The 21,011-nt window shown below is 54.4% G+C and overlaps 2 protein-coding genes and 1 long non-coding RNA gene across 6 annotated transcripts; 1 reads left to right on the forward strand and 2 right to left on the reverse strand.

The window, feature by feature from the left end:
• Positions 1 to 2,225: 2,225 nt before the first annotated feature.
• Positions 2,226 to 4,120, reverse strand: LOC147821194 (uncharacterized). The gene is made up of 2 exons (XR_015447554.1): positions 3,994 to 4,120; positions 2,226 to 3,278 (listed from the first exon to the last, which is right to left on the reverse strand). It is a non-coding gene; the product is annotated as an uncharacterized LOC147821194 (long non-coding RNA).
• A 226-nt stretch (positions 4,121 to 4,346) lies between these two features.
• On the forward strand, positions 4,347 to 12,728 carry Shd (Src homology 2 domain containing transforming protein D). 4 transcript variants are annotated; one of them, XM_004865761.3, is made up of 6 exons: positions 4,347 to 5,451; positions 7,634 to 7,739; positions 7,811 to 8,002; positions 9,384 to 9,507; positions 10,580 to 10,699; positions 12,371 to 12,728. In XM_004865761.3, the coding sequence occupies exons 1-6, from the start codon at positions 5,149 to 5,151 to the stop codon at positions 12,567 to 12,569; spliced, it is 1,044 nt and encodes a 347-aa protein (XP_004865818.2). In that variant the 5' UTR covers positions 4,347 to 5,148; the 3' UTR covers positions 12,570 to 12,728. The 4 variants fall into 4 exon arrangements, with proteins under 4 accessions (XP_004865818.2, XP_021100665.2, XP_021100666.2 ...); XM_021245006.2 differs by having other exon boundaries at positions 4,377 to 5,451; positions 10,529 to 10,699; XM_021245007.2 differs by having other exon boundaries at positions 4,377 to 5,388; positions 10,529 to 10,699.
• Positions 12,729 to 13,634: 906 nt separating this feature from the next.
• Tmigd2 (transmembrane and immunoglobulin domain containing 2) lies at positions 13,635 to 20,994 on the reverse strand. The gene is made up of 5 exons (XM_087201716.1): positions 19,158 to 20,994; positions 17,250 to 17,609; positions 14,571 to 14,612; positions 14,386 to 14,490; positions 13,635 to 13,997 (listed from the first exon to the last, which is right to left on the reverse strand). The coding sequence occupies exons 1-5, from the start codon at positions 19,201 to 19,203 to the stop codon at positions 13,747 to 13,749; spliced, it is 804 nt and encodes a 267-aa protein (XP_087057842.1). The 5' UTR covers positions 19,204 to 20,994; the 3' UTR covers positions 13,635 to 13,746.
• Between the last annotated feature and the right edge of the window lie 17 nt (positions 20,995 to 21,011).

The following is a 21,011-nucleotide window of genomic DNA, read 5'->3' on the forward strand; positions in this document are numbered from 1 at the left end:
CCTCCCAGAGTGCTGAGATGACAGGCATGTGCCGCCATACGCAACTGGAATTTTTATGTTTAATTCTTGTTTTTCCTAGGGATTTGCTCTCTCAACCTGTGTCCTTAGAGCAGCTTTGTCCTTGGCCCCCCCGGACCCCTTGTAGGGGCTCCTGGCAGTGAGCCGGTAGAAGGACAGGCTGGGTCTGTGGTTTGTGCCCCAGCTCCCCGGCCCCTCCTGGCATCCCCCCCCTTCCATGCTGACAGTGCCCGCAGTGCCAGATAAAGGAGCTGTCTTCTTGGAGCTGTCAGGCTGAATCCAGAATCTCCTCCATCAGCTCCCCTGGGGGCTCAGGCTCTGAGCACATCAGAGGGCTGGGGGTGGGGGACACTGGAGCCACTCGGCCACCCACTCCTGCCCGCAGGACTCAGAAGGAGAGGATCCACCTGCCTTGTGCCTGGCACAGCTCCAGCCTGTCCCCACCACCGACTCAGCAGCTGTTACGGCCCCCAACAGGAACCCCTCTGGCCGGGGCTGGCCCGTTTGGCTCAGGCCGCAGCCTTCAGCGCCCTGCCCCACTGCACCACCTGTCCGGTCAGATGGGCCCTCGAAGGTTGCACTATGCACCCCCCCAGCAGATGGACATCTAAGGGAAGCTCGTGCCTCCTCCATCAGAGTGGCACCCAGAAGCCAGGCCTCGGCTTCTCGTTAGATGCAAGCCCAGGGTTAACGTGTGTATTTCTTCCCTTAGGCCAGGGCCTTCAAAGGACAGAATCATGCCTCTCCCATCAGACTGGGGGCTCCTTAACCATCATTTAAGACTCATGGTTGTGAATTGACAAAGGCAGACCGGGCCAGGGGTGGTGTCATCCCAGTCACTTGGGAGGCTGAGGCAGGCAGACCCCAAGTTTGAGCTCAGCCTGGCCACCTCAGAAATACCCTGTGTCAAACAAAGTAAGCAAAAAGGGCTGGGGGGTAGCTCAGTGGTGAGCACCTGTCGAGCAGAGGTTCATCCCCAGTGCTGCAAAAAGAAAAAAGTAGGACTGGGGATTTAACTTAGTGGTTCCAGCACCTGCCTCGCAAGTGCAAAGTCCCAAGTTTGATCCCTGGCATCAAAAAAAAAAAAAAAAAAAAAAGAGGCTATGTGCGGGAGCTCTTAAGGTAGGGCCACCCGCACACCACCCATCAGATTAGGACTTTTTCTTTGTTTGTTTTGGGGTGTTTGTGCAGTACCAGGGGTTGAACTCAGGACCTTGTGCTTTCAAGGCAGGTGCAGTGCCACTGAGCTAAATCTCTGGCCCGTTTTATTTTGTTTTTTGAGACAAGAGTCTCACTATGTAGCCTAGGATGGCCTGGAATTCACAGCAATCCTGCCTCAGCGTCATGAGTGTTGGGGTTACAGGTGTGTGCCGCCATGTCTGGCCTGGATTAGGAGATTTTAAGCCCCACCAGGGACCACACCATCTTTCCCTACCTTGTTCCTCCCATCCTGGCCCCACAGCTCCCATCCCCCTTTCAGATTTGGGGCCCCAGGTGTTCTGCTTCAGAAGACAGGGCACAGGGGACAGAAAGAACAGATGTAGCCCCAACAGAGAAGCCCCTCTCTGGCTCCTTTCTGAGTCCTCATCCAGCCTAAGTATACGTTGAGCACCTACTGTGGGCCGCACACCTGAGTGTCCCTCAGCCAGGGGAGCAGTGCAACTGTGACACCACATGGACGGGCCTTGAGCGTGATGCTCAGTGCGAGACACCAGACAGGGGACATAGTGTGGGCTCCATGGATGGGAAACGCCCAGGACAGGTGACTCCAGTGGACTGGATGGAGGGTGCCAGAGGCTGGGAGGGGACGAGTGACTGCTAATCAGATAGGAGGTTTCTTTTGGGGATGATAGGAATGTTTTGGAACCAGATAGTGGTGCTGATTACACAGCCTTGTGAATATATTACAAAGCCGTGAATCATTCTGTGTATGTGTGTGGTGGCTAGGGTGGAACTTGGGCCTCAAGTATGCTAGGAAAGCCCTCACCACTGAGCCCTACCTCCAGTCCATTATATAAAGGGGTCCCAGGTGTGGCTGTGCACACTTGCCTTTCCAGCACTCAGGAGGCTGAGGCAGGAGGATCACCAAGAGTTCAAAGCAAGCCTTGGCTACATAGTTCAGGGTAGCCTTCTCAAAAAAAGAAAAGGCCCTGGGTTCAATCCCTAGTACTGGAAAAAAGTGGAGTATGAACTCTAGGGTATAGGAAATTTATTTATTTATTTATTTATTTATTTAGATACCTGGGATCGAACTCAGGACCTTGTGCTTTCGAGGCAGGCAGCAGCACCACTGAGCTAAATCCCCGGTCCAGGAATTATATTTCAGATTTTTTTATGTATATTTTTTGGTACTGGGCTTCAAACTCGGGTCCTTGAGCTTGTGAGGCAGGGGCGGGAGCCACTGAGCTTAATTCCCGGCAGGAATTATATTTCAAGAAGCAAAACAACCCCCAAAAGCGAGGCGGGCAGCTAGCGCTCCCCAGACTACAGCTCCTATTCTGTTTTCCGGGGAGAATATAGCCCTGGGTCATCCCAAGGTCGAGGGGGCTGGTATTAGGAACCTGAGCGCTGGAGAACCGGGTTCCCAGGAAGCGGAGCACCACCCAGACCCCCCAGCCTGGCCCTCCCCTCAGGGTGGGAGAGCCCTGAGAAGGCGGCCCAAAGGCCCTGGGAAGTCAAACGCCGTTTGATTCTGCCTGGGGGCCCCTAATTGTTATTCCTGCCACAGCGTGTAATTAGAAGGCCCCTTTCAAATATTTATACCTCGGCGGCGGCGGCGGTGTATTTAGCCGACTGAGACAGCGCTCGGATTTGACGGGATCTGTCAGCAGCTCATCCCGAGCTGGGAATTGCCTCGAGACTGACAGAAAACAGGACAATTACCCGCCTGCTCCCTGGCCGTCCCTGGGGACCCCACCTTGCCGCGGATCCGAGGATGGGAGTCGGCGGGAACGGAGCCTGCGAGGGAGCCGAGTTCAACATGTCCGAGTTGGGGACACAGCCAGTGCGGACAGGCTGGGCGACAGGAGTGTGCAGAGGCCCTGCTGTCATCGGGGCCTTTGTCCTGTCGGCTCTGGGCTTCACTTTCCCCGCCTGGAAAGTGGGGCTAGTGGAGGAGGGGAGCGGCAGAACTTCGGTTTCCACGAAAGAGACTCGAGCGCACGCCATGCGGCAGCCAGTTCCCGTGACAGTGTCCAGGCACCAGTGAGCCTCTGGATGACCGAATAAGGCCCCTCCACTCTTCGCCTCAGTTTCTTCATCTGTGGAATGAAGAACCTGTGTAATAATTCATTTGTTTTGGGCACCCTTCCTCCAGCTTCCCGGGTTCTGGAAGAAGCTCCACTGGTCTGTTCTGTTTTAAGGCAGGGTCTCTCTGCATAGCCCAGGCTGGCTTCAAACTCACAGCAATTCTCCTCTCAGCCTCCCTAGTGAGCCCCCAAGCTCAGCCTTATATGTCTTCTGAAGGGAAACCAAGGGAGAGGAAGCTGCAGACGGCGCCCCAGGGCACCTATCCTGCAGGAGGACAGCTCACAGCCCTGACTTCTGCCTGCCACGTGCACCCCTCCAAGCTGCACTCCTGCGCGAGCCAGGAGCAGGGAACTCGGGGTCCCCCACCCTTCTGAGCCCCACTCTCATTAAGGGGACTTTAGCAAGGTCCCTTTGGGGAAAGAAAAGGTGATTTTGCTCTTGAATTGGCCACTGCCCCCCATCCCCAACTCTTTCAGTCCCTTGACCCCAGACAGCTGTGGTGGTGAAAAACAGCCAGACGTGAGACCCTTCTCCCTCCTCTCCCCACCCGAAAGCCACAAAAGGACAGATGCGAGACCACCAGGTGGCACCGATAGCATCTCCCCCACCGGCCAGCTGCCCCAGCCCTCCCGCGCCCCGCGAGGAGCCCCCTGGGGGGCCACATCCGAGTCCCCCGCCACCTCCTGCTGTGCCTCGAGTCCCTCCACAGCAACCGCAGCCAGTGACCTCTCACATCTGCCGAAGATCGCGTCTCCTGGCCAGGTCCTCGACCCTCAGACGTTGGCTCAATTTCAATCCTCTGTCGCAGTCTTCTGGACAATGTCACCCCTTCTCGCTGTCAGGTCCATGCCCCCATTTCCACTTCCACCCCTGCTCCGCACTCCCCCCTCGCGACCCCAGGAGGCGCCAGCCCCGGGCCGTGCCCACCTCCTGCCTTCACCTCGCTCCGCCCAAGCTCGGTCCTGGGGTCGGGGTCCAGTTGTCGCCGCCTCGGCCCCAAGACTCCCTCGCCCCGATCCCCGCTCCCCGCCCTCCCGGAACAGCTGAAGGTCTCCGTCACCTCCGAGGGGGCGCAGGGAAGGGCAGGGGCGGGGAAGCCTTGACGCCGCGGCTGGGACCTGGCCGGGCTGGCGGGGACTGGGCCACCCGCCCGCGCGCCCCCTCCTCAAATTCCCCCCTCCCCTCCCGGCGGCGCGCGCCGGCAAAGTCTCCCGAAAGCCGGAGCGCGGATTGCAGGAGATTTTATTTCCCTTTGTGCGGGTGCCTGGGGCCGGATCGAGCCAGCTGACTGAGGGGACCTTGGGATGAGGGCGCCCCCCAACCCCCTAGGACACGGAGGCGTGCAACAAAGGAGGCGCCCTGCCCGGGTCCCCGTCCCCAACGCGCAACTTTGCATGCGCCCCGGGGGAACCGGCGAACCACGCTGAGAGCCCAGGCATCCCGCGCTGACTGGGGCGGCGGTGGGGGGGCTGGGGACGGCGACCTCGGACCAGCCAGGGACTCCCGGGCTTCCGGGAGGCGGCGGGAGGCCCAGCTGGGCACCCTGCCCGCGCTGCCCGCGCAAATTCCGCGCTTCCGCGGATGCCCTTCGTCCTGCCCGGACCACCGTGCGCTCGGCGTTCAGGGCCCCGCGGGGCACCGCTGTCCCCTGAGCTTCTTCCGGAGCCGGGCTAAGGTGGGCTTCTCCCTCTCCCGCTTTCTCTGTAGCTTTACACCTCCTCTCCCTACCATCCGCATCCATCCTGAGCCCAACCGAGGGGCACACCTGATCCTGCGGCTCCCGCTCCTCCTCCTGCTCCTCCCTCCCCCAGGGCCGGAGCCCAAGCAGGGCATGTGGGTCCCCCTCTGACAGTGCCCAGGGGTGAGGCGACCCTCGCCCAGATGGCCAAGTGGCTTCGGGACTACCTGAGCTTTGGCGGCCGGAGACCCCCTCCGCAGCCGCCCACCCCCGACTACTCGGAGAGCGACATCCTGCTGGCCTACCGCACGCAGAAGAATCTGGACTTCGAGGACCCCTACGAGGACGCGGACAGCCGCCCCGAGCCAGACCCCGCGGCCCCCCCAGACTCGAAGAGTCCCGGCGACTCCAAGTACGACTCCCCCAGGCACCGGCTCATCAAGGTGGAGGCGGTCGACATGGCCCGCGCCAAGGCCCTGCTGGGCAGCCCCGGGGACGGGGACGAGGTGCGAGGGTGGACGCGGGGACGGGCGGAGCGCGGCCCAGACCGCAGGGGGCTGCTTTTACGCTGGTCCCAGGGGCCGGCACCAGGCGCTGCCCTTTCCTCCACCTGCTGGGGGAGTTTGGTATCTGCCTCTTTTCTCTTGCCTTTGCCCTGGCTCCCCCCACCCGCACACACACACACATAGTGAGAGTGGAACAACCCAGGGCCTTCACCCTGAGCTCCATCCCCAGCCCTGTTTTGTTTTGTTGAGACAGAGTCTCACTATGTAGTTCAGGCTGACCTTGAACATGCCATGTACCCAAGACTGGACTCCAACTGGAGACAATCCTCCTGCCTCAGCTTCCTGAATGCTGGGATTACTATTTTTATTATCATTATTTTTTTTTTTTTGCTAGCGGAGATCGAACTCAGGACCTTGCTCTTTTGAGGCAGGCGGTGGAACCACTGAGCTAAATCCCCGGCCCTATCATTAATTTTGATTATCATTATTATTTTGAGACAAGGTTTCCCTAAGTTGCTCAGGCTGGGGTCAAACTTGAGATTCTCCTGCCTCAGTCTCCAGGGTGCTGGGATGAAAGGTGTGCGCCACCTCTCCCAACTACTTCCTGGGCATTAAACATTCTTTCCCTTCTTCCTGTTATGATTCCCATTTACAGGAAGTGGAAACTGAGGCCCCAGGAGAGCGGTGACTTCCCCAAGGCCACAGAGCTTCCACCCCCAACCCCACACTTCTCTCAGCGTGGTTTGAAGGTTGAGGCTCCAGCTGTCAAGTCTCAGCTGAAGTCACTTCCTGAGGCCTTGAGGGCAGTGACCAGGGTGGGGGTGTGTCATGATTTAGAGCTCAAGGGAGAGAAGAGGAGGCAGGGATTTGGGGGACCCTGACAGTCACCTGCTCTTTGACCCTGGGCTAGTCACTTACCCTCTCTGTCCTTTGGTTTCCTCACCTGTAAAGCAGGGATTGTGTATTGACTGAAGGTTGATATTACCCATAAGTAGACATTAAGTATTTAGAACAGTGTTGGCACCTGGTAGTTTTTATGTTGGTACCAGGGCTTGAACTCAGCACCTTGCATTTGCCAGGCATGGTGCCACTGAGCTACATCCCAGCCCTTGTTTGTTTGTTTTTTTGTTTGTTTTGGTATGGGGGATCGAACTCAGGACCTTGCACTTTCGGAGCAGGCAATGGAACCACTGAGCTGAATTCCTGGCCCCCTTGTTTGTTTTTTGAGACAGGATCTCTCTAGGTAGCTCAGGGTGGACTTGAACTAGACTTGAACTAGAAATCCTCCTGCCTCAGCCTCCCAAGTGCAGGAATCATAAGCCTTTGCCACCAATGCATGGCTCGAATTTTTTTCAGAGAAGGTCTCTCTATGTAGTTCAGGCTGGACTTGAATTTGCTATGTAAACTAGGTTGGCCTCAAACTTGTGATCCTCCTGCCTCAGTTTTCTGAGTGCTAGGATTATAGCCATGTGCCACCACATCCAGCTTTATTTATTTATTTTTTAGAAAGGTTCTTACACTGTAATTTAGATTGGCCTTGAACTCACTATGTGTACCCCAGGCTGGCCTCAAGTTTGCAGTGATCTTCCTGCCTCAGCCTCCAGGGATTATAGGTGTGTGCCACCACACTAGGCATTATGTTTTGTTTTTTCCGGGGCACTGGGGTATCAATCTCAGGGCCTTGTGCTTGTGAGGTAAGAGGGGCACCACTGAACTAAATCCCCGGCCATATGCTTATTTATTTTTTTTGGTACCGGGGATCAAACGCCAGTCCTTCCACTTTTGGGGGAGGTGCCGGAACCACTGAGCTAAATCCCCAGCCCAGCTCAACATGTTTTGTTTTTTGAGACAGGGTCTCACTATGTAGCCCAGGCTGGCCTGGAATTCACAGCAATCCTTCTGGCTCAGCCTCCGGATAGCTGGCTCAGTTTTTTTTTTTTTCAATAACAGGCCAATCCCTTGCACTACAGTCAGGCTTAGTGCCACCAAGCTACATCCCTGGCCCGGCATGAGTGCTCGCCTAGCGTTTGTGAGACCCTATATTCTATTCCTGCATCGGGGGGATAAAAAGGTCCAGAGTGGACAGGGAGTGGTGGCCTCCCCCAGCCAGCACATGGACCCTAGATCCCAGGCCCGTCTTTTCCCCTGAGCCCCTGCCCTCTCCAAACAATTCTCTTCCCAGCTGGAAGTGGACACTGAGTATTCGGACCCATTTGATGCGCAGCCTCAACCACCACCGTCGGACGATGGCTATGTGGAGCCCTATGATGCGCAGTGGACCATCAGTGGTGAGTGATGAGGCCAGGGACAGGTAATGAGGTCCCCAGGATGGGAGCTGATTGGTGTCCTTGCTTCCCAGAGCTGCCCTGCAAGGCAGTCCAGCTGTATGATACTCCCTATGAAGAGCAGGACCAGGAGCCTGAGGAGAATGGAACTCCTTCTGAGCAGAGGCTGCAGCAGAGCCGGCTGCCCCTGGAGGATGAGCGGCCAGCAGATGAGTATGACCAGCCCTGGGAGTGGAAGAAAGACCACATCTCCAGAGCTTTTGCAGGTACCTGTTTGACCCAAGGCTTCTTTGACCTCTGAATATTCCATCCTTCCATTTCCTCCTTGGGTCATGTCCTCTATTTCAATTTACAGTGTAGAACCCAAACATCTACCACTTTGGTATTGTTAATTCTCACTAAAATCTGAGCGACTGATAATCATAAATTCTTCCTTCCAAAAGGTCTTACATCTTCCTTGGGATCTGAAGGGCTCTTAGAATGGAACTTAACTCATTCTGTTGAATGTAGTGCAGGGAGAGGAATGTGGCTTTGGTGTCACGCTAGACCTGTGACAGTTACTTGGACAAATTACTATTATTTTCCTGAATGTCCCTTCCCTTATCTGTAAAATGGAGATTACTGTGGGACCTACTGATCAGGGTACTTGTAACTTGAATGCTGGAAAGTACTCAATTATATGGGAGGTGTTGAACTGGAAGGGCAGGGTTTCTTAGCCTTGTAGACTCAGGGTCAAATTCTAGCTAAATTGAGAAACTTGGATGAGTTTCTGAACAGTTTTTCTCTTCTATAAAAGGGATAATAACTAAGATCAGCTGTAAGAAATAAAACACCTCTGAGCCAAGTGTTGTGGTGGGTGCATACCTGTTATCCCAGCACTCTGGGAGGCTTCAGCAGGAGGATCAAAAATTCTAGTCCGGGGCCGGAGATTTAGCTCAGTTGTTCTGCTGCCTGCTTCGAAAGCACAAGGACCCGAGTTCAATCCCCGGTACCAAAAAAAAAAAAAGTTCTAGTCCAGGCCCGGGGATTTAGCTCAGTAGTTCTGTCGCCTGACTCACAAGCAAAGGTCCCGAATTCGATCCCCAGTATCCCCCCCCCCCCAAAAAGAGAGAAAGTTCTAACCCAGCCTGGGCAACTTAGCGAGACCCTATCTCACAATTAAAAAATAAGGAAAAGGGTTTGGAATGTAGGTCAGTGTGAAGACCCTGGCTCAATCGCCAGGACCCCATAAATAGATGAGATAGATAGATAGATAGACAGACAGAATTAAATTACTCAGGCTCGGAACAATGGAACACAGAAATTGTACGACTGGCAGGGCATTTGGATATTAGAGCTTTGGTCTGTCTGTATATTGTCTAGTTTCATGATTTGACCCGAGTTAGGGGAGAATTCCTGAAGAGAATTCAGGACTAGAATTACTAATTCTGTAACGCTAGTGACCACACCTCTTTCTTCTGAAAGTCAATTGGTTGCTTCTGTACCAATCCTACCCTGACCTTAAAGTAAGTCCGTCCTTGTCTGGGCTCTAATAGGCTTCTTCAAATTGATACCGCCTTCCTACTGAAATTCCATTGGCTTGAGCTAGCCCCGCCCCTACGAGGTAGGCTGGTCTTAACAATTTCCTCTCCCACCCTCCCCTTCCAGTGCAATTTGACAGTCCAGAGTGGGAAAGGACCTCAGGCTCTGCCAAGGAGCTGCGGAGACGCCCTCCCAGAAGCCCCCAGCCAGCTGAGCGCGTGGATCCCGCCCTGCCCCTGGAGAAACAGCCGTGAGTGGGGGAAGCTGAAGGTGGAAAGCCCCACAGGCCCACTCCAACCATTTATAGACTTCAATTTATCAGGCGGATGCTTTTCATTTTTCTACCTCAGACTATGGAAGCTGGGGAAACTTTTATTCATTCATTCTCATCATTCATAAAAAAAAACACCTGCTGTTTACCAGACTCCAGGGTAGGGGCCTGAGTCAGACAAGGTTGTTCTCGCTCTGCTATCAGGTGCTGGATTCAAATCCCTGCTCTACGTTTCTTGCTATGTGAGCTGAGGCAAAGTCACTCAACCTGTCTGAGTCAGGCTTCGAATTACCAGAGAGCACCTGGCCCAGAAAAGAATTTCCTCCCCTCACTTGAGTGGGCTTTTAAGCCTGAGAACAGAGACAGAAATATTTACCTCATCACTCCTCCCAGAAGACTCTGGGATGGAGGGGGAGGGGGAGGATCTGGGTGGTCTCCCAGCTGTGTTCCGGTGCAGCACCAAGCTGGAACCGTCTGGGACTTGTCCGTGTCCCCCAGCCTGGGAACAACCTGAGGGACTAAGTTCCAGACCCAGGACCTGTTTCAGTCACCCCAAACCTCCGCTTGGTTGGAACAAAGCCAGTTATCTAGCGCTGAGCCTCTGGAGCCAAGCACATTGTTCACGGATATTTCCCCCCCTAGTACTAGGGATTGAACCCAGGGCCTTCACACTGAGCTACTTCCCCCATCCCTTTATTTTTTATTTTGAGTCAGGGAAAACTTGTCAGTCCCATATCCAGCCTCCTCTTGAACATTCTAAGGGAAGCTGGTCATGGTGGTGCACACCTGTGATCCCAGCACTTGGGAGGCTGAGGCAGGAGGATCACAAGTTCAAACCCACCATGGAGAACTTAGTGACTTAGTGGGACCCTGCCTCAAAAGAAAAGAATTTTTAAAAGGGTGGGGATGTAGCTCAGTGGGAAGATCCCAGCATTCCCTCCTCAGAAACAGGGCAATGTAATTGTCCTTGTTCCTTTTCCTGCTGGTCTGGCCCACATAGGTTGTGTATCGAGGAGCATGGCCCTCAGGAGACCTCTGTCCCCTCCCTCAGGTGGTTTCACGGGCCTCTGAGCCGGGCTGATGCCGAGAACCTCCTGTCGCTCTGCAAAGAAGGCAGCTACCTCGTGCGGCTCAGTGAGACCAGCCCCCAGGACTGCTCCCTGTCCCTCAGGTGAGACCCGGCCTTCCAAGGTCACACAGAACAGTGTGCTGCTCTGCTCCGGGTGCAGGGTAGGGCTGTATGTTTCTGTGCCCTCAGAGGGGCGTGGCTCCAGCAGGCAGGGGTGGGGCTTCCAGACCACGGGGTGGAACTTTAAGGACCAGGGGATAGAATTGTGGGGTGGGGCAGGGCGGGGCTTCCAGGGAGATCGGCCGAGGTTTCAAAGGAGGATGAGTTTGCTGTGGTTGGAGATAGGAAAGAAGATGGAGTGGAAGTCCTACTGGAGACACAGGCCTTGCTGACACTGGGAATGAAGATGGCCTAGGTCCCTTTGGGCTCCTTGTAGTCTAAAGGTTGAATACATTTACTGGTGTCTGTCTCAGACCAGAATCTCAGAATGACCTAGTGAGACCCTGGTTCTCCATGCCTCTCTCCTTATAATTCGAAGTGTCCAATTTTAAAATATTCTGAAGATTATACTAGATGCCTGAGTAGAAGATCTAAAAGGACAAGACTAGAAGAGGGCTTTGGAGGCAGGTTCAAATCCCCACTGTCACTTCCTGGTTGTGTGACCTTAGCTAAATTACTCAACTACTCTGAAAAGCCTCCATTTCTTTTTTAATCTGTAAGATGAGGATAATAATAGCATCAACCTCCTGGTGGTACTGCGATGATTAAATTTTTAAAAATAGATGAAGTTGGGCTGGGGATTTGGCTCAGTGATTTCGCCGCCTGCTACGCAAGCGCAAGGACCCGAGTTTGATCCCCGGTACCAAAAAAAAAAAAATTGATGAAGTAGCTGGGCATAGTGCCCACCTGCAATCCCAGTACTCTGGAGGCTCAGGCAGGAATATTGCTGTGTGGTCAAGGCCAGCCTGGACTGTAATAGTGAGTTCAAGGCCAGCCTGGACTACATAGCAAGAACCTGTCTCAAAAAACACAAAAAAGTGAAAAAATGTTGAGAGCAGAGCTGGGCGTGGTGGTGCAAGCTTGTCATCCCAGCACTGGGAGGCTGAGGCAGGAGGATCGCCCTGAGTTCAAGGCCAGCCTGGGCTACACAGGAGAGTCCCTGTCTCAAAAAACAAAATGATTTTGAGAGCAGAGGTGCCTAGGAAACAGGGAACACTTAATTAATGTTAATTATAGTAAAATGCTGGCCAGGTTCTGGATCATTCTGCTCCCTGGGGGTGGATTATTGGTAGGACAAGGGATCTGCAGAAAGTTTGGGGAGAGAATGGCGTAAATCTAGGGGTGTTTGGAATGCACCATCATCCATCTCCTCACTGAATCTCCATTAACTGAGCACCTACTGTATTCCAGGCTCTGTGCTAGTCTGGGGCTCTGGCAGCAGCCGAGAGAGAGATCATCCCAGATCAAGATAAGGGCTAAAAGCAAAAGGAGACCCTGGGAAATCAGAGAGCAGGGCCAGGCCATCCATGAGGTCTCTAGAAGACAGTGACAGATCCCCTGAACTGGAAGAATATAAAGGGAAGGAGCTGGGCATGGTGGCGCACGCTTGTGATCCCAGTACTTGGAGGGGCTGAGGAGGGAGGATCACAAGTTCGAGGCTGTCCAGGAGAGGGACCTCAACTCAGCCTGTCTTTACTGGGGACCTCTAGGCACTGGAGGACAATGATGGGGACTGGGGGAGCTCACCGCTGCCTCTACCCCCTGTTCCCCCAGGAGCAGCCAGGGCTTCCTGCATCTGAAGTTTACACGGACTCGAGCCAACCAGGTGGTGCTGGGCCAGCACAGCGGCCCCTTCGCCAGCGTCCCCGAGCTGGTCCTTCACTACAGCGCTCGGCCCCTGCCCGTGCAGGGTGCAGAGCACCTGGTGCTGCTGTACCCCGTGGTCACGCAGAGCCCCTGCCCTGCACCCTGAGAGGGACTCTGCGGAGGGCTGGGGACAGAGGAACACCCAGACCCCTGCCCCATCCAGGCCGCCTCTGACCGAGCTAGTGCCAGGGCCTAGAACTGTGACTCCAAGTGTTGTCTCCCCCCCCCCGCCCCCCGCCAATAAATCACTCATTGTCTTTCTCCAGCTGCTGCCCTTTCTTGGCTGTAGGGACCCTCGAATCTCGGACTCCCAGTGAGAGAGCCCGGGGACCCCCTGGCCAGCCTCTCCTCCATGTAATGTCCACCATGGATGGTCCCCAGGGCTATCCAGAGGCACCTGGTCTTGGAGGGACCAAGGTGTCACCAGGTCTTTGTTTTAGGGACAGAGCTGGGATTGGACGCTGGGTGTCACACAGCTGGGGGGTGGAGCAGAGCTGGAGGCACATTTAAAAGTCAGGATGGTAGAAAGAATGGGGAGATGGAAAGACAGAGCGGGAGAGGGCGAGGCTCCACCCCCTCCTCTGCAGCCAGGCAGCTCTAAGGCCTGATCCCGGGAAAGGACATCTGTCCCCATGGAAACCGAGGTGGGGGAGGGGAGCCGGCCCGGCTGGTGTCACTTCAAGGTAATAGTCAGGAGAAGCCTGTTTTACCCTCCTGCCTTGCTCCAGGACTGTCGGGGTGGGGGTGGGGGGCCCGCCTGGGAGGGAGAGGGGGTTCTCCAGCACCAGGCACTGCTTCCCAATTGGGAGCTTCAAGAACATGTCCCTACAAGCAGAAGGGGGACTTGTCACAGAGTCCCTCACCCCTGTGGGCCTCACTAGCCATCCTTGGGAGGGCCAGGATCCCCAAGCTCTCAAATGTTTTTTTTTTCTTTCGAGACAGGGTCTTACTATATAGCCCAGTCAGTCCTAAAACTTGTGGAGGCCCTCCTGCCTCAGGCTCCAGAGTGCTGGGATTACAGATGTGCGCCACCACACCTAGCTTCAATGTCTTTAGCACTCCCAAATGGCCACTCACTCTAACACTGCGTTCTTCAAGACCTTTTATTGACTATCCCAGAGGCAAAGGAACAACCCCATCTTCACAGGTCCCGGGAGGAGTCTGTCTGACCCCCACCTTTTCCTGGGTGCAGGTATGTATAGAACCATTGGCCCAATTTGTGTTGGAGTCTTCAGGGATCTCTGATTGCTTTTTCTGACTTCTGGGAACCCTCTTGGCCTGGGCTACCTTGAGGTGCCTGGACCAGGAGAGACCCTGACTGTAGAGATAGGGTGGTCCGGCCTAGGGCTGGGGTTAGGTTTGGGGCCCAGCTGCTGCAGGCGGGTAGAGGGCTGAGAGAATGAGGTGGAGTAGATGCCCTGGACCTTCTGTTCCTCCGTGGGAGTGTCCAGCGTCTTCCCCTCTCCAGGGCAGCCCTTGCTCCTCTTTGGGACCCCCCGGGCCCGGTACAAGACATTGATGTAGAGTGGATTTTCTGGGGGGAGGAAACATGAATTAAGAAGTGGCTGTCAGCCAGGTGTGGTGGCACCCACCTGTCATCCCAGTACCCTGGGAGACTGAGGTAGAAGGATCCCAACTTCGAGCCCAGCCTGGGCAATTTAGCAACTTAGTAAGACCCTGTCTTAAAATAAAAAGGGATGGAGATGGGACTCAGTGCAAAGGCCCTGCCTTCTATCCCTAGTACTGCAAAAGAAAAAAATAGTGACAGTCACTTAGGAGAGGCTGGCGCCCTCAGACTCGCCATGGAGGCTTCGTCCCTAGGGCTCTTTCCTCTTGGTGGGTGTGTGTGTGTGTGTGTGTGTGTGTGTGTGTGTTACAAAATGCGCAGGTCCCACCTCCGCCGTGTCGCAGCACACACTCACCTGAGACCTTTCGCTGGTGGCGGCAGCGACTCCAGATCACGGCGCCCAGCGTGCTGACAGCGGCCACCACCACGGCCCCAGCCCCCAGCAGCGGCCAGAGCAGTCCTTGGGGGACACGGGGTGGGTAAGGGGAGGGGCACAGAGCTTGGGGTGAGCTCAGGTGGGGACATGAGGGCGGGGCTCACCTGAGACCCTGGGGTTCAGGTTCTGGTTCTGCCGCGCGCCATCTGCAGGGAAGAAATCTGTCACCTGAGTGTCACTGCGCGACAGCTGCCCGCACCCCCAGGCTGAGAGTGCCCTGCCCTCCTGTGCCAACTCGGTGCCCTGGCTCCTGCTCGGGTGTTGGAATTCAGGCAGTTGCTCACTGGAAACCTCGGTCTCTTTCCTATCTTTTTGCGTTTATTGTGCAATACTGAAAGCTGTTTTTATTTTTATTTTTTAATTTTATTTATTTATTTATTTTGGTACCGGGGATCGAACTCGGGTCCTTGAGCTTGCAAAGCAGGCGGTGGAACCACTGAGCTAAATCCCTGGCCCTGAAAGCTGTTTTTACTTTTGTTTTTGTTTTTTTGGTACCAGGGATCGAACTCAGGACCTTGCGCTTTCGAGGCAGGCAGCGGCACCACTGAGCTACATCCCTGGCTGAAAGCTGTTTTTGTTTTTTCCAGTAGTGGGATTAAACCCAGAGCCTTCACACTGAGCTCTATCCCCAGCGCCTTTTATTTTTAATTAATTAATTTATTTTTTGGTACTGGGGATTGAACTCAGGACCCTGTGCTTTCGAGGCAGGCACGGTGCCACTGAGCTAAATCCCTGGTCTTTGATTTTTAAATTTTGAAACAATCTCCCTAAGTTGTCCAGGCTGGGCTGCAACTTGTGATCCTCCTGACTCAGCCTCCTAGAGCTCTGGGATGACAGGTGTGCCCCACCTTGCTATGCTGTCTACTAAGCACTTTAACCATAACCCTTTAAATTCACCCGATTAGGCTAGGAAAGCATGATTATCGTATCTTGACAGCTAGGGGAACAGACACAGAAAGATCAAGTTACTGGCCCAAAGTCACACAGCAAGTCAACAAACAAGAGGTCCTTGAAAAGCAGGTCTGTACAATTGGCATAATGTAACCCCCAGCCAAAGGCCCAGTGTGCTGGGACTAAAGGAGCCTCCTGCAGGCTCAGGAGTTGGCGGGTGATCTCCGGTGGCTGCCAAGCCATCGTCGTGGGGTGGAGACGCCAGCTGTGAGAAGCTGGGCTTGTGCCCCCCTTCTCCCTCACAGCGCCCATAGAGCAGCTTCGAGCCCGGCTACCCCGCCCCTGGTAATTGCTAATTGGCCCCCTCAACGGGGGAGGGGTGGAGACCTGCGACAGTGCCACAACACACGGCCCAGGGGAGGTAGGCACGTGCCCACCAGCTGCCGGGACAGCTGGGGCTCTGCCCACGGCCTCGCCCACGGGGACTCCGCGGCGGGGGGCGGGGGGCGATCTGGCTGCGTGCTCATTGGACACCCGCTGCATCCGGTCTGTAAGGTGAGGCACCGGCCTTGACTGACCTCAGAGCTCTGCCCAGCACCCCCACACACACATCCGCCATCCGGGGGTGGAACTGCGGCCTCACACTGAGTACACCCTGAGCATGTCCTTACAGTTTTATTTTGGTACATTCTTGCCAAGTCACTGAGTTCCCCAGGCTGGGCCAGAACTTGGGATCTGCCAGCCTCAGCCTGGCAGGGTGCTGGGATCACAGGTGTGCATAACCACCCCTGGCTTCTGCCCAATTTTGAGAGTCGATGGCTTTCAACTCAGGATTCTAGGATTCTAGAATTCTCTGCTCTTCTAGTCAGATTGCAGAATTCCAAGCGTCTTGAGTATAGAAAGTACTGCAGTTCTGAGCTAGAACTGTTCATTCTTTTTTAAAATTTTTATTTATTTATTTTTTTGGTGCCAGGGATTGAACTCGGGTCCTTGTCCTTGCACAGCAGGGGTCGAAAACACTGAGCTAAATCCCTGGCCCTTCCCCATTAAATTTTAATCCCCAAATATACTGAGCTTCTGTTTATGTATCTAGGCTTTCTACATTTTTTTTTTTTCTGGTACTGGGAATCAAACCCAAGACCTCCCACTTGACAGGCAGGCGTGGTGTCAATGAGCTAAATCCCCAGCCCTGGGCTTTATACTTAAGTGGAAGGGAAAGCCAGGGCTTCAGCTCAGTGGTGAGTGTTCACCTACCATGTGTGAGGCTCTGGGTTCCATCTCCAGCACTGCAAAGCCAAACAGAGCAAGAAGGAGGCTTTATTTTTGCCCTAAGAACCTTCTTAGGGACAATTTAACTCTAAGACCCTAGAATTGTCTTCTAAAGTGATTCTAGAACTGCAAGATTCTATTTTATGGTTTGAGATTCTAGAATTGTCCTGGGTACAGCAGAAATGTACACATGTTCACCAGAATACAAGACCAACCTGTACACAGCACAGGATTTTGGAGTGATGAAGAGATGGTCATGTAATGGACTACTCTACAGCCAGGAAAAGGGATGAAGCACTCACAGATACACCAATAGAAGTGAATTTTTCAGACATCATGTGGAGTAAAAAAAAAAAAAGCAGACACAAAAGAGAACATACTTGGTAAGTATATTTAAATGAAATATATGTTGAGTGTGGGTGTGCACGCCTGTGATCCCAGCACTCTGGCAGGCTGAGGCAGGAGGATCTCAAGTTGGAGCCTAGCCTGGGCAATGTAGTGACTTAGCGAGACCAGGGCTGGAGCTCTGTGCAAAGGCCTTGGGTTCTATTCCCAGAATCACAAAAAGATAAAAATGAAAACCAAGACTGTTCCCACTCCCGCCTGGCCCTTGGCTCTCCTACCTGTGTCTACCAGGAGCTGCGTCCTGTTCCCCTCAGCCTTCTCCAGCTCAGGAATCTCCGAAGTCACCTGGCACACATAGGCTCCACTGTCATTGAGGGTCAGCTGGTCCAGCTTCAGGGTGATGTCCTCAGGCGCCCTCCAGGACAGCTGAGCCCTGGGCCCACACATGCCAGGGCTGGGGGTGCCTTTGGTAAGGAGCAGCTGACATATGACATCACCATCCTTGGTCCACTCCACACGGAGCCGCTCCCAGGACTGTGCCCGAGTCACTTGGCAGGCCAGGGTGGCCTGACCGCCCTGAGTCACCCTCAGGGACATGGGCCACTGCTTCACACTCAGGCTTGTGGTTCCCTGCAGGGCTGGGGGAAAGATGAGGCTGGTGAGCACTTTCCAGTGAGTGTGCAAGGCTCAACACCTCTCTGAGCCTGCGGGATGGGCTTGGAACCCACTGTCCCTGTGCCCTTGGGTGGGGTTGATCCTCTTTCTGGTGCTCAGTGGTTCAGTCTATGAAATGGGCACAACTCAGCTGTGAGAGTTCAAGCAGGACTCTTGGACGTGTCCAGCGCTCAAGCCTACAACTAACATCCAGCCTGTGCCCGGTCCTTAGCTGAGTGTGGGGGACACAGCGGTGATCAAGAGGGACAAAAGAGAAACGCATAGTGGTGCAGGCCTGTGATCCCAGCACTCAGGAGGCTGAGGCAGGAGGATCCCTGTGAGTTTGAGGCCAGCCTGGGCTACACAGAGAGACCTTGTCTCAAAAAACAAAAACCAAAAAGGCTCTAGGGTCAGATGGAGGCCGGAGAGTTGCAGAAGCAGAGAGGGGGCTTTGGGACTGAAGCAGAGGGAGTTCAGGCAGAGAGGGAGGAGGGGAAGGTGACAGTTTACTGGAAACCAAGGGAGCAGAGGAAACAGAGTCCAGTCTGAGGTGTGCTTCTCCCTTTGCAGTATGGGGCAGACCCCAGGCCCTGTGCATGTGAGGTGAGCGGACTCCACTGAGCAGCACCAGGCCGGACTCCAGTTTACTAAAAGCACCCTGCAGGCCACGGTGGGGACCAGCTATGAGGTGAGAACTCAGAGCAGGAGCAGGAGGAGCAGAGGACCTGGATATGACTGGACTGGTGGCAGCCATCGCAAGGGAGCCTGGGGGAGAAGCTGCTTCTGGCCATGATGGGCCTGAGCTGCCTGGTGGACCCTGCAGAAGGCACATTCCTGGCTCCTGAGATGCAGCTGGGCAGCGGCTGGGGAGACCAGAGCCAGAAGGAAAACCAGGTAGCCAAATAGCTGCACACAGGCCTGGAAGGCTCAGGAACCTGATGGGGGGCGGGGGGCGAGCAGATCTAGCTGAGGAGGGCATGGGCACACACCTGTCATGCCAGCACTGCTGGAGGCTGAGGCAGGAGGGTTGCAAGTTTGAGTCAAGCCTGGGCAACTGAGTGGCTTAAAGAGACCCTGCCTCAAACATTAAAAACAATTTGTTAGAAAAGGGCTGGGGATGTAGGTTAATGTGAAGGCCCTGGGTTCAATCCCCAGTAAAGGGAGAGAGAAAGGGGGGGGGGGGAGAAGGAGGAGAAAAAGAAGAAGGGGGAGGAAAAAGGAAGGAGGAGGAGGAAGAAGAACAAGGAAGGGAGGGGAGGGAGGAGGAGAGAAGGAAAGGAAAAGAAAGAGAAAGAAAAGCTGGCAGAGAGAGGCACTGCCGGAGGTGGGTGAGAACAGAGGCCAGAGGGGCCACGTCACCCACACCTGCCATGTGGGTAATTGTTTATCCTGGGGCCCCCTTAAGGACACCCCTGAAGCCCCCAAGCCTACAGTGTCAGGTAGCTGGGCCCTGTTTAAAAAGAAAGCTGGAGGGGCTCCAAGGGGGAGGAGGACAGCAGGAGGGGTGCAGAAGGAGGGTCCTAGGTACTCACCACACAGCTGGACCAGGAGCATCAGTCCCCAGCCTGGGGACCCCATCCCTGCCCCATGAGCTGCCACCAGGACACCTACTTCCCACCCCCACCAAGCGACAGACTTCCTGCCACCAAGTCGGCCCACCCTGTTACCGCAGGGGCAGAGTGACGTGTCAGGGGAGACAGCAGAGTTCTGGCGTTGGAGGCTGTCTGAGGGTCCTCTTTCTGCTGCCTCATGTCTGTTTCTCTAGTTTCCTATACTGAAAGGAAGTTTGTGTAGTGAGTGAGGGAGAGATATTTCTTTTTTCTTTTTTTTTTTTTTCAGTCCTGGGGATGAAACCCAGGGCCTTCACACCGAGCTACAACCCCAGCCCCTTTTTATTTTTTATTTTGAGCCAGAGTTTTGCTAAGTAGCAAGTTACCCAGGCTGGGCTGAAACCTGTGATCCTCCTGCCTCAGCCTCCCAAAGTGCTGGAATGTCAGGCATGTGTCAACAAGCCCAGATTCCAGACAATATTAAGTAGAAGTGGTGACAGTGGACATCCCTCTCCTTTTAAGGGGAAAGAATCCAGTCTGGTGGCCTCAAGTTTGCTGTCAGCTAGTTTTTGTAGGCGTCCTTCCTTGGGCTGAGAAAATGCCTCTATGTTCCTGGCTTTCTGGGAGCTTATTGTCTGTTTTTTTGGAGGGTGCTGGGGATGGAGCCTGGGTCCTCCACAAGGCAGGCGAGTGCTCACCACAGAGCCACAGCCCAGCCCCTAACCGGATTCTCTGTGGCTGACCTGACCTGACTGCGTGAGTTCTGAAAGCAGGCAGTAGACCTGGGGCTCAGCTTCACACTGCAACCGCGGAGTGACCTCCTTTCTTACCCAGGCTGGGAAGATTCTTGTTCTCAACCAGGGGGAGGTGGTGGCTTTGGAGGCTCTGTCTTCAGGCAGCCTCAGCCACGGGCGCTGGGGGGGGACACACCTCTTGCCTGCTTCTTTGGACTCTTCCAAGCTCTACCCTCCCCCTGGGCAGATTAAGGCCCAGACTCTGCCCGGTTGCTGGGAGAGAGAGTTGTTTTGTTTTTGTTTTGGAGAAGGTAAAAGCCTGGGGCTTTGTGGGATGTGTAAGAGTTCAGTTGTGTTGTGGGAAGGGAAAGAGGGCTTTGGCATTGAATATCAGCTTGAATAGTAGGCAAAGGTATTGTGTTCAAGTGCCACATCTTAGAGGTTGGGGTGGAGGGTTTGGGTGCCAATTTGAACAGCAAGGGAGAAGATATATGGGTGAACATGTGGGAAGACTGAGGCACCGGAGAACTTGAGATGACCCTGAGGTTACCTGGCAAAGCTGGAGATCAAAACCAAGTTCCAATTTAGAGCTTTCTCTTGTCTAGACATCATTCACATTCATTGGTTTATTCAGTTCTGTACTAAGTATTGAACACAGTGTCTTTGCACTGAGCTAGGTCCCCAGGTTGGGTTTTTTTGGTAATCGAAATCAAACTCAGGACCTCGCGCTTGGCAGGCAGGTGCTGTACCACTAAGCCACATCCCTCAGCTCTTTATTTATTTATTTATTTATTTATTTATTTATTTATTTTTTGTACCGGAGATCGAACTCAGGACCTTGCGCTTGTGAGGCTGGGGCTGGAACCACTGAGCTAAATCCCCGGCCCTTCTTTTTTTTATTTTTTACTTTAAGACAGGTTCTCACTAAGTGGTCCAGTGGGCTCACTGGAGATCCTCCTGCCTCAGCCTCCCAAGTGCTAGGATGACATGCCTGGGACACCAAGCCCCGCTCAGACATCCTTCTCTGTGTTGCCAGGGGAGCTCCAAACTCTGCAAGTCGGGCTCCCTCGAACCCCGTCTCGGACTACATCTCCCAGGCTGC

The sequence above is a fragment of the Heterocephalus glaber genome, unplaced genomic scaffold (genome assembly GCF_053883595.1).
Source record: "Heterocephalus glaber isolate CG9 unplaced genomic scaffold, H.glaber_assembly_v1.0 deba00001760, whole genome shotgun sequence".
Lineage (NCBI taxonomy): Eukaryota > Metazoa > Chordata > Mammalia > Rodentia > Bathyergidae > Heterocephalus > Heterocephalus glaber.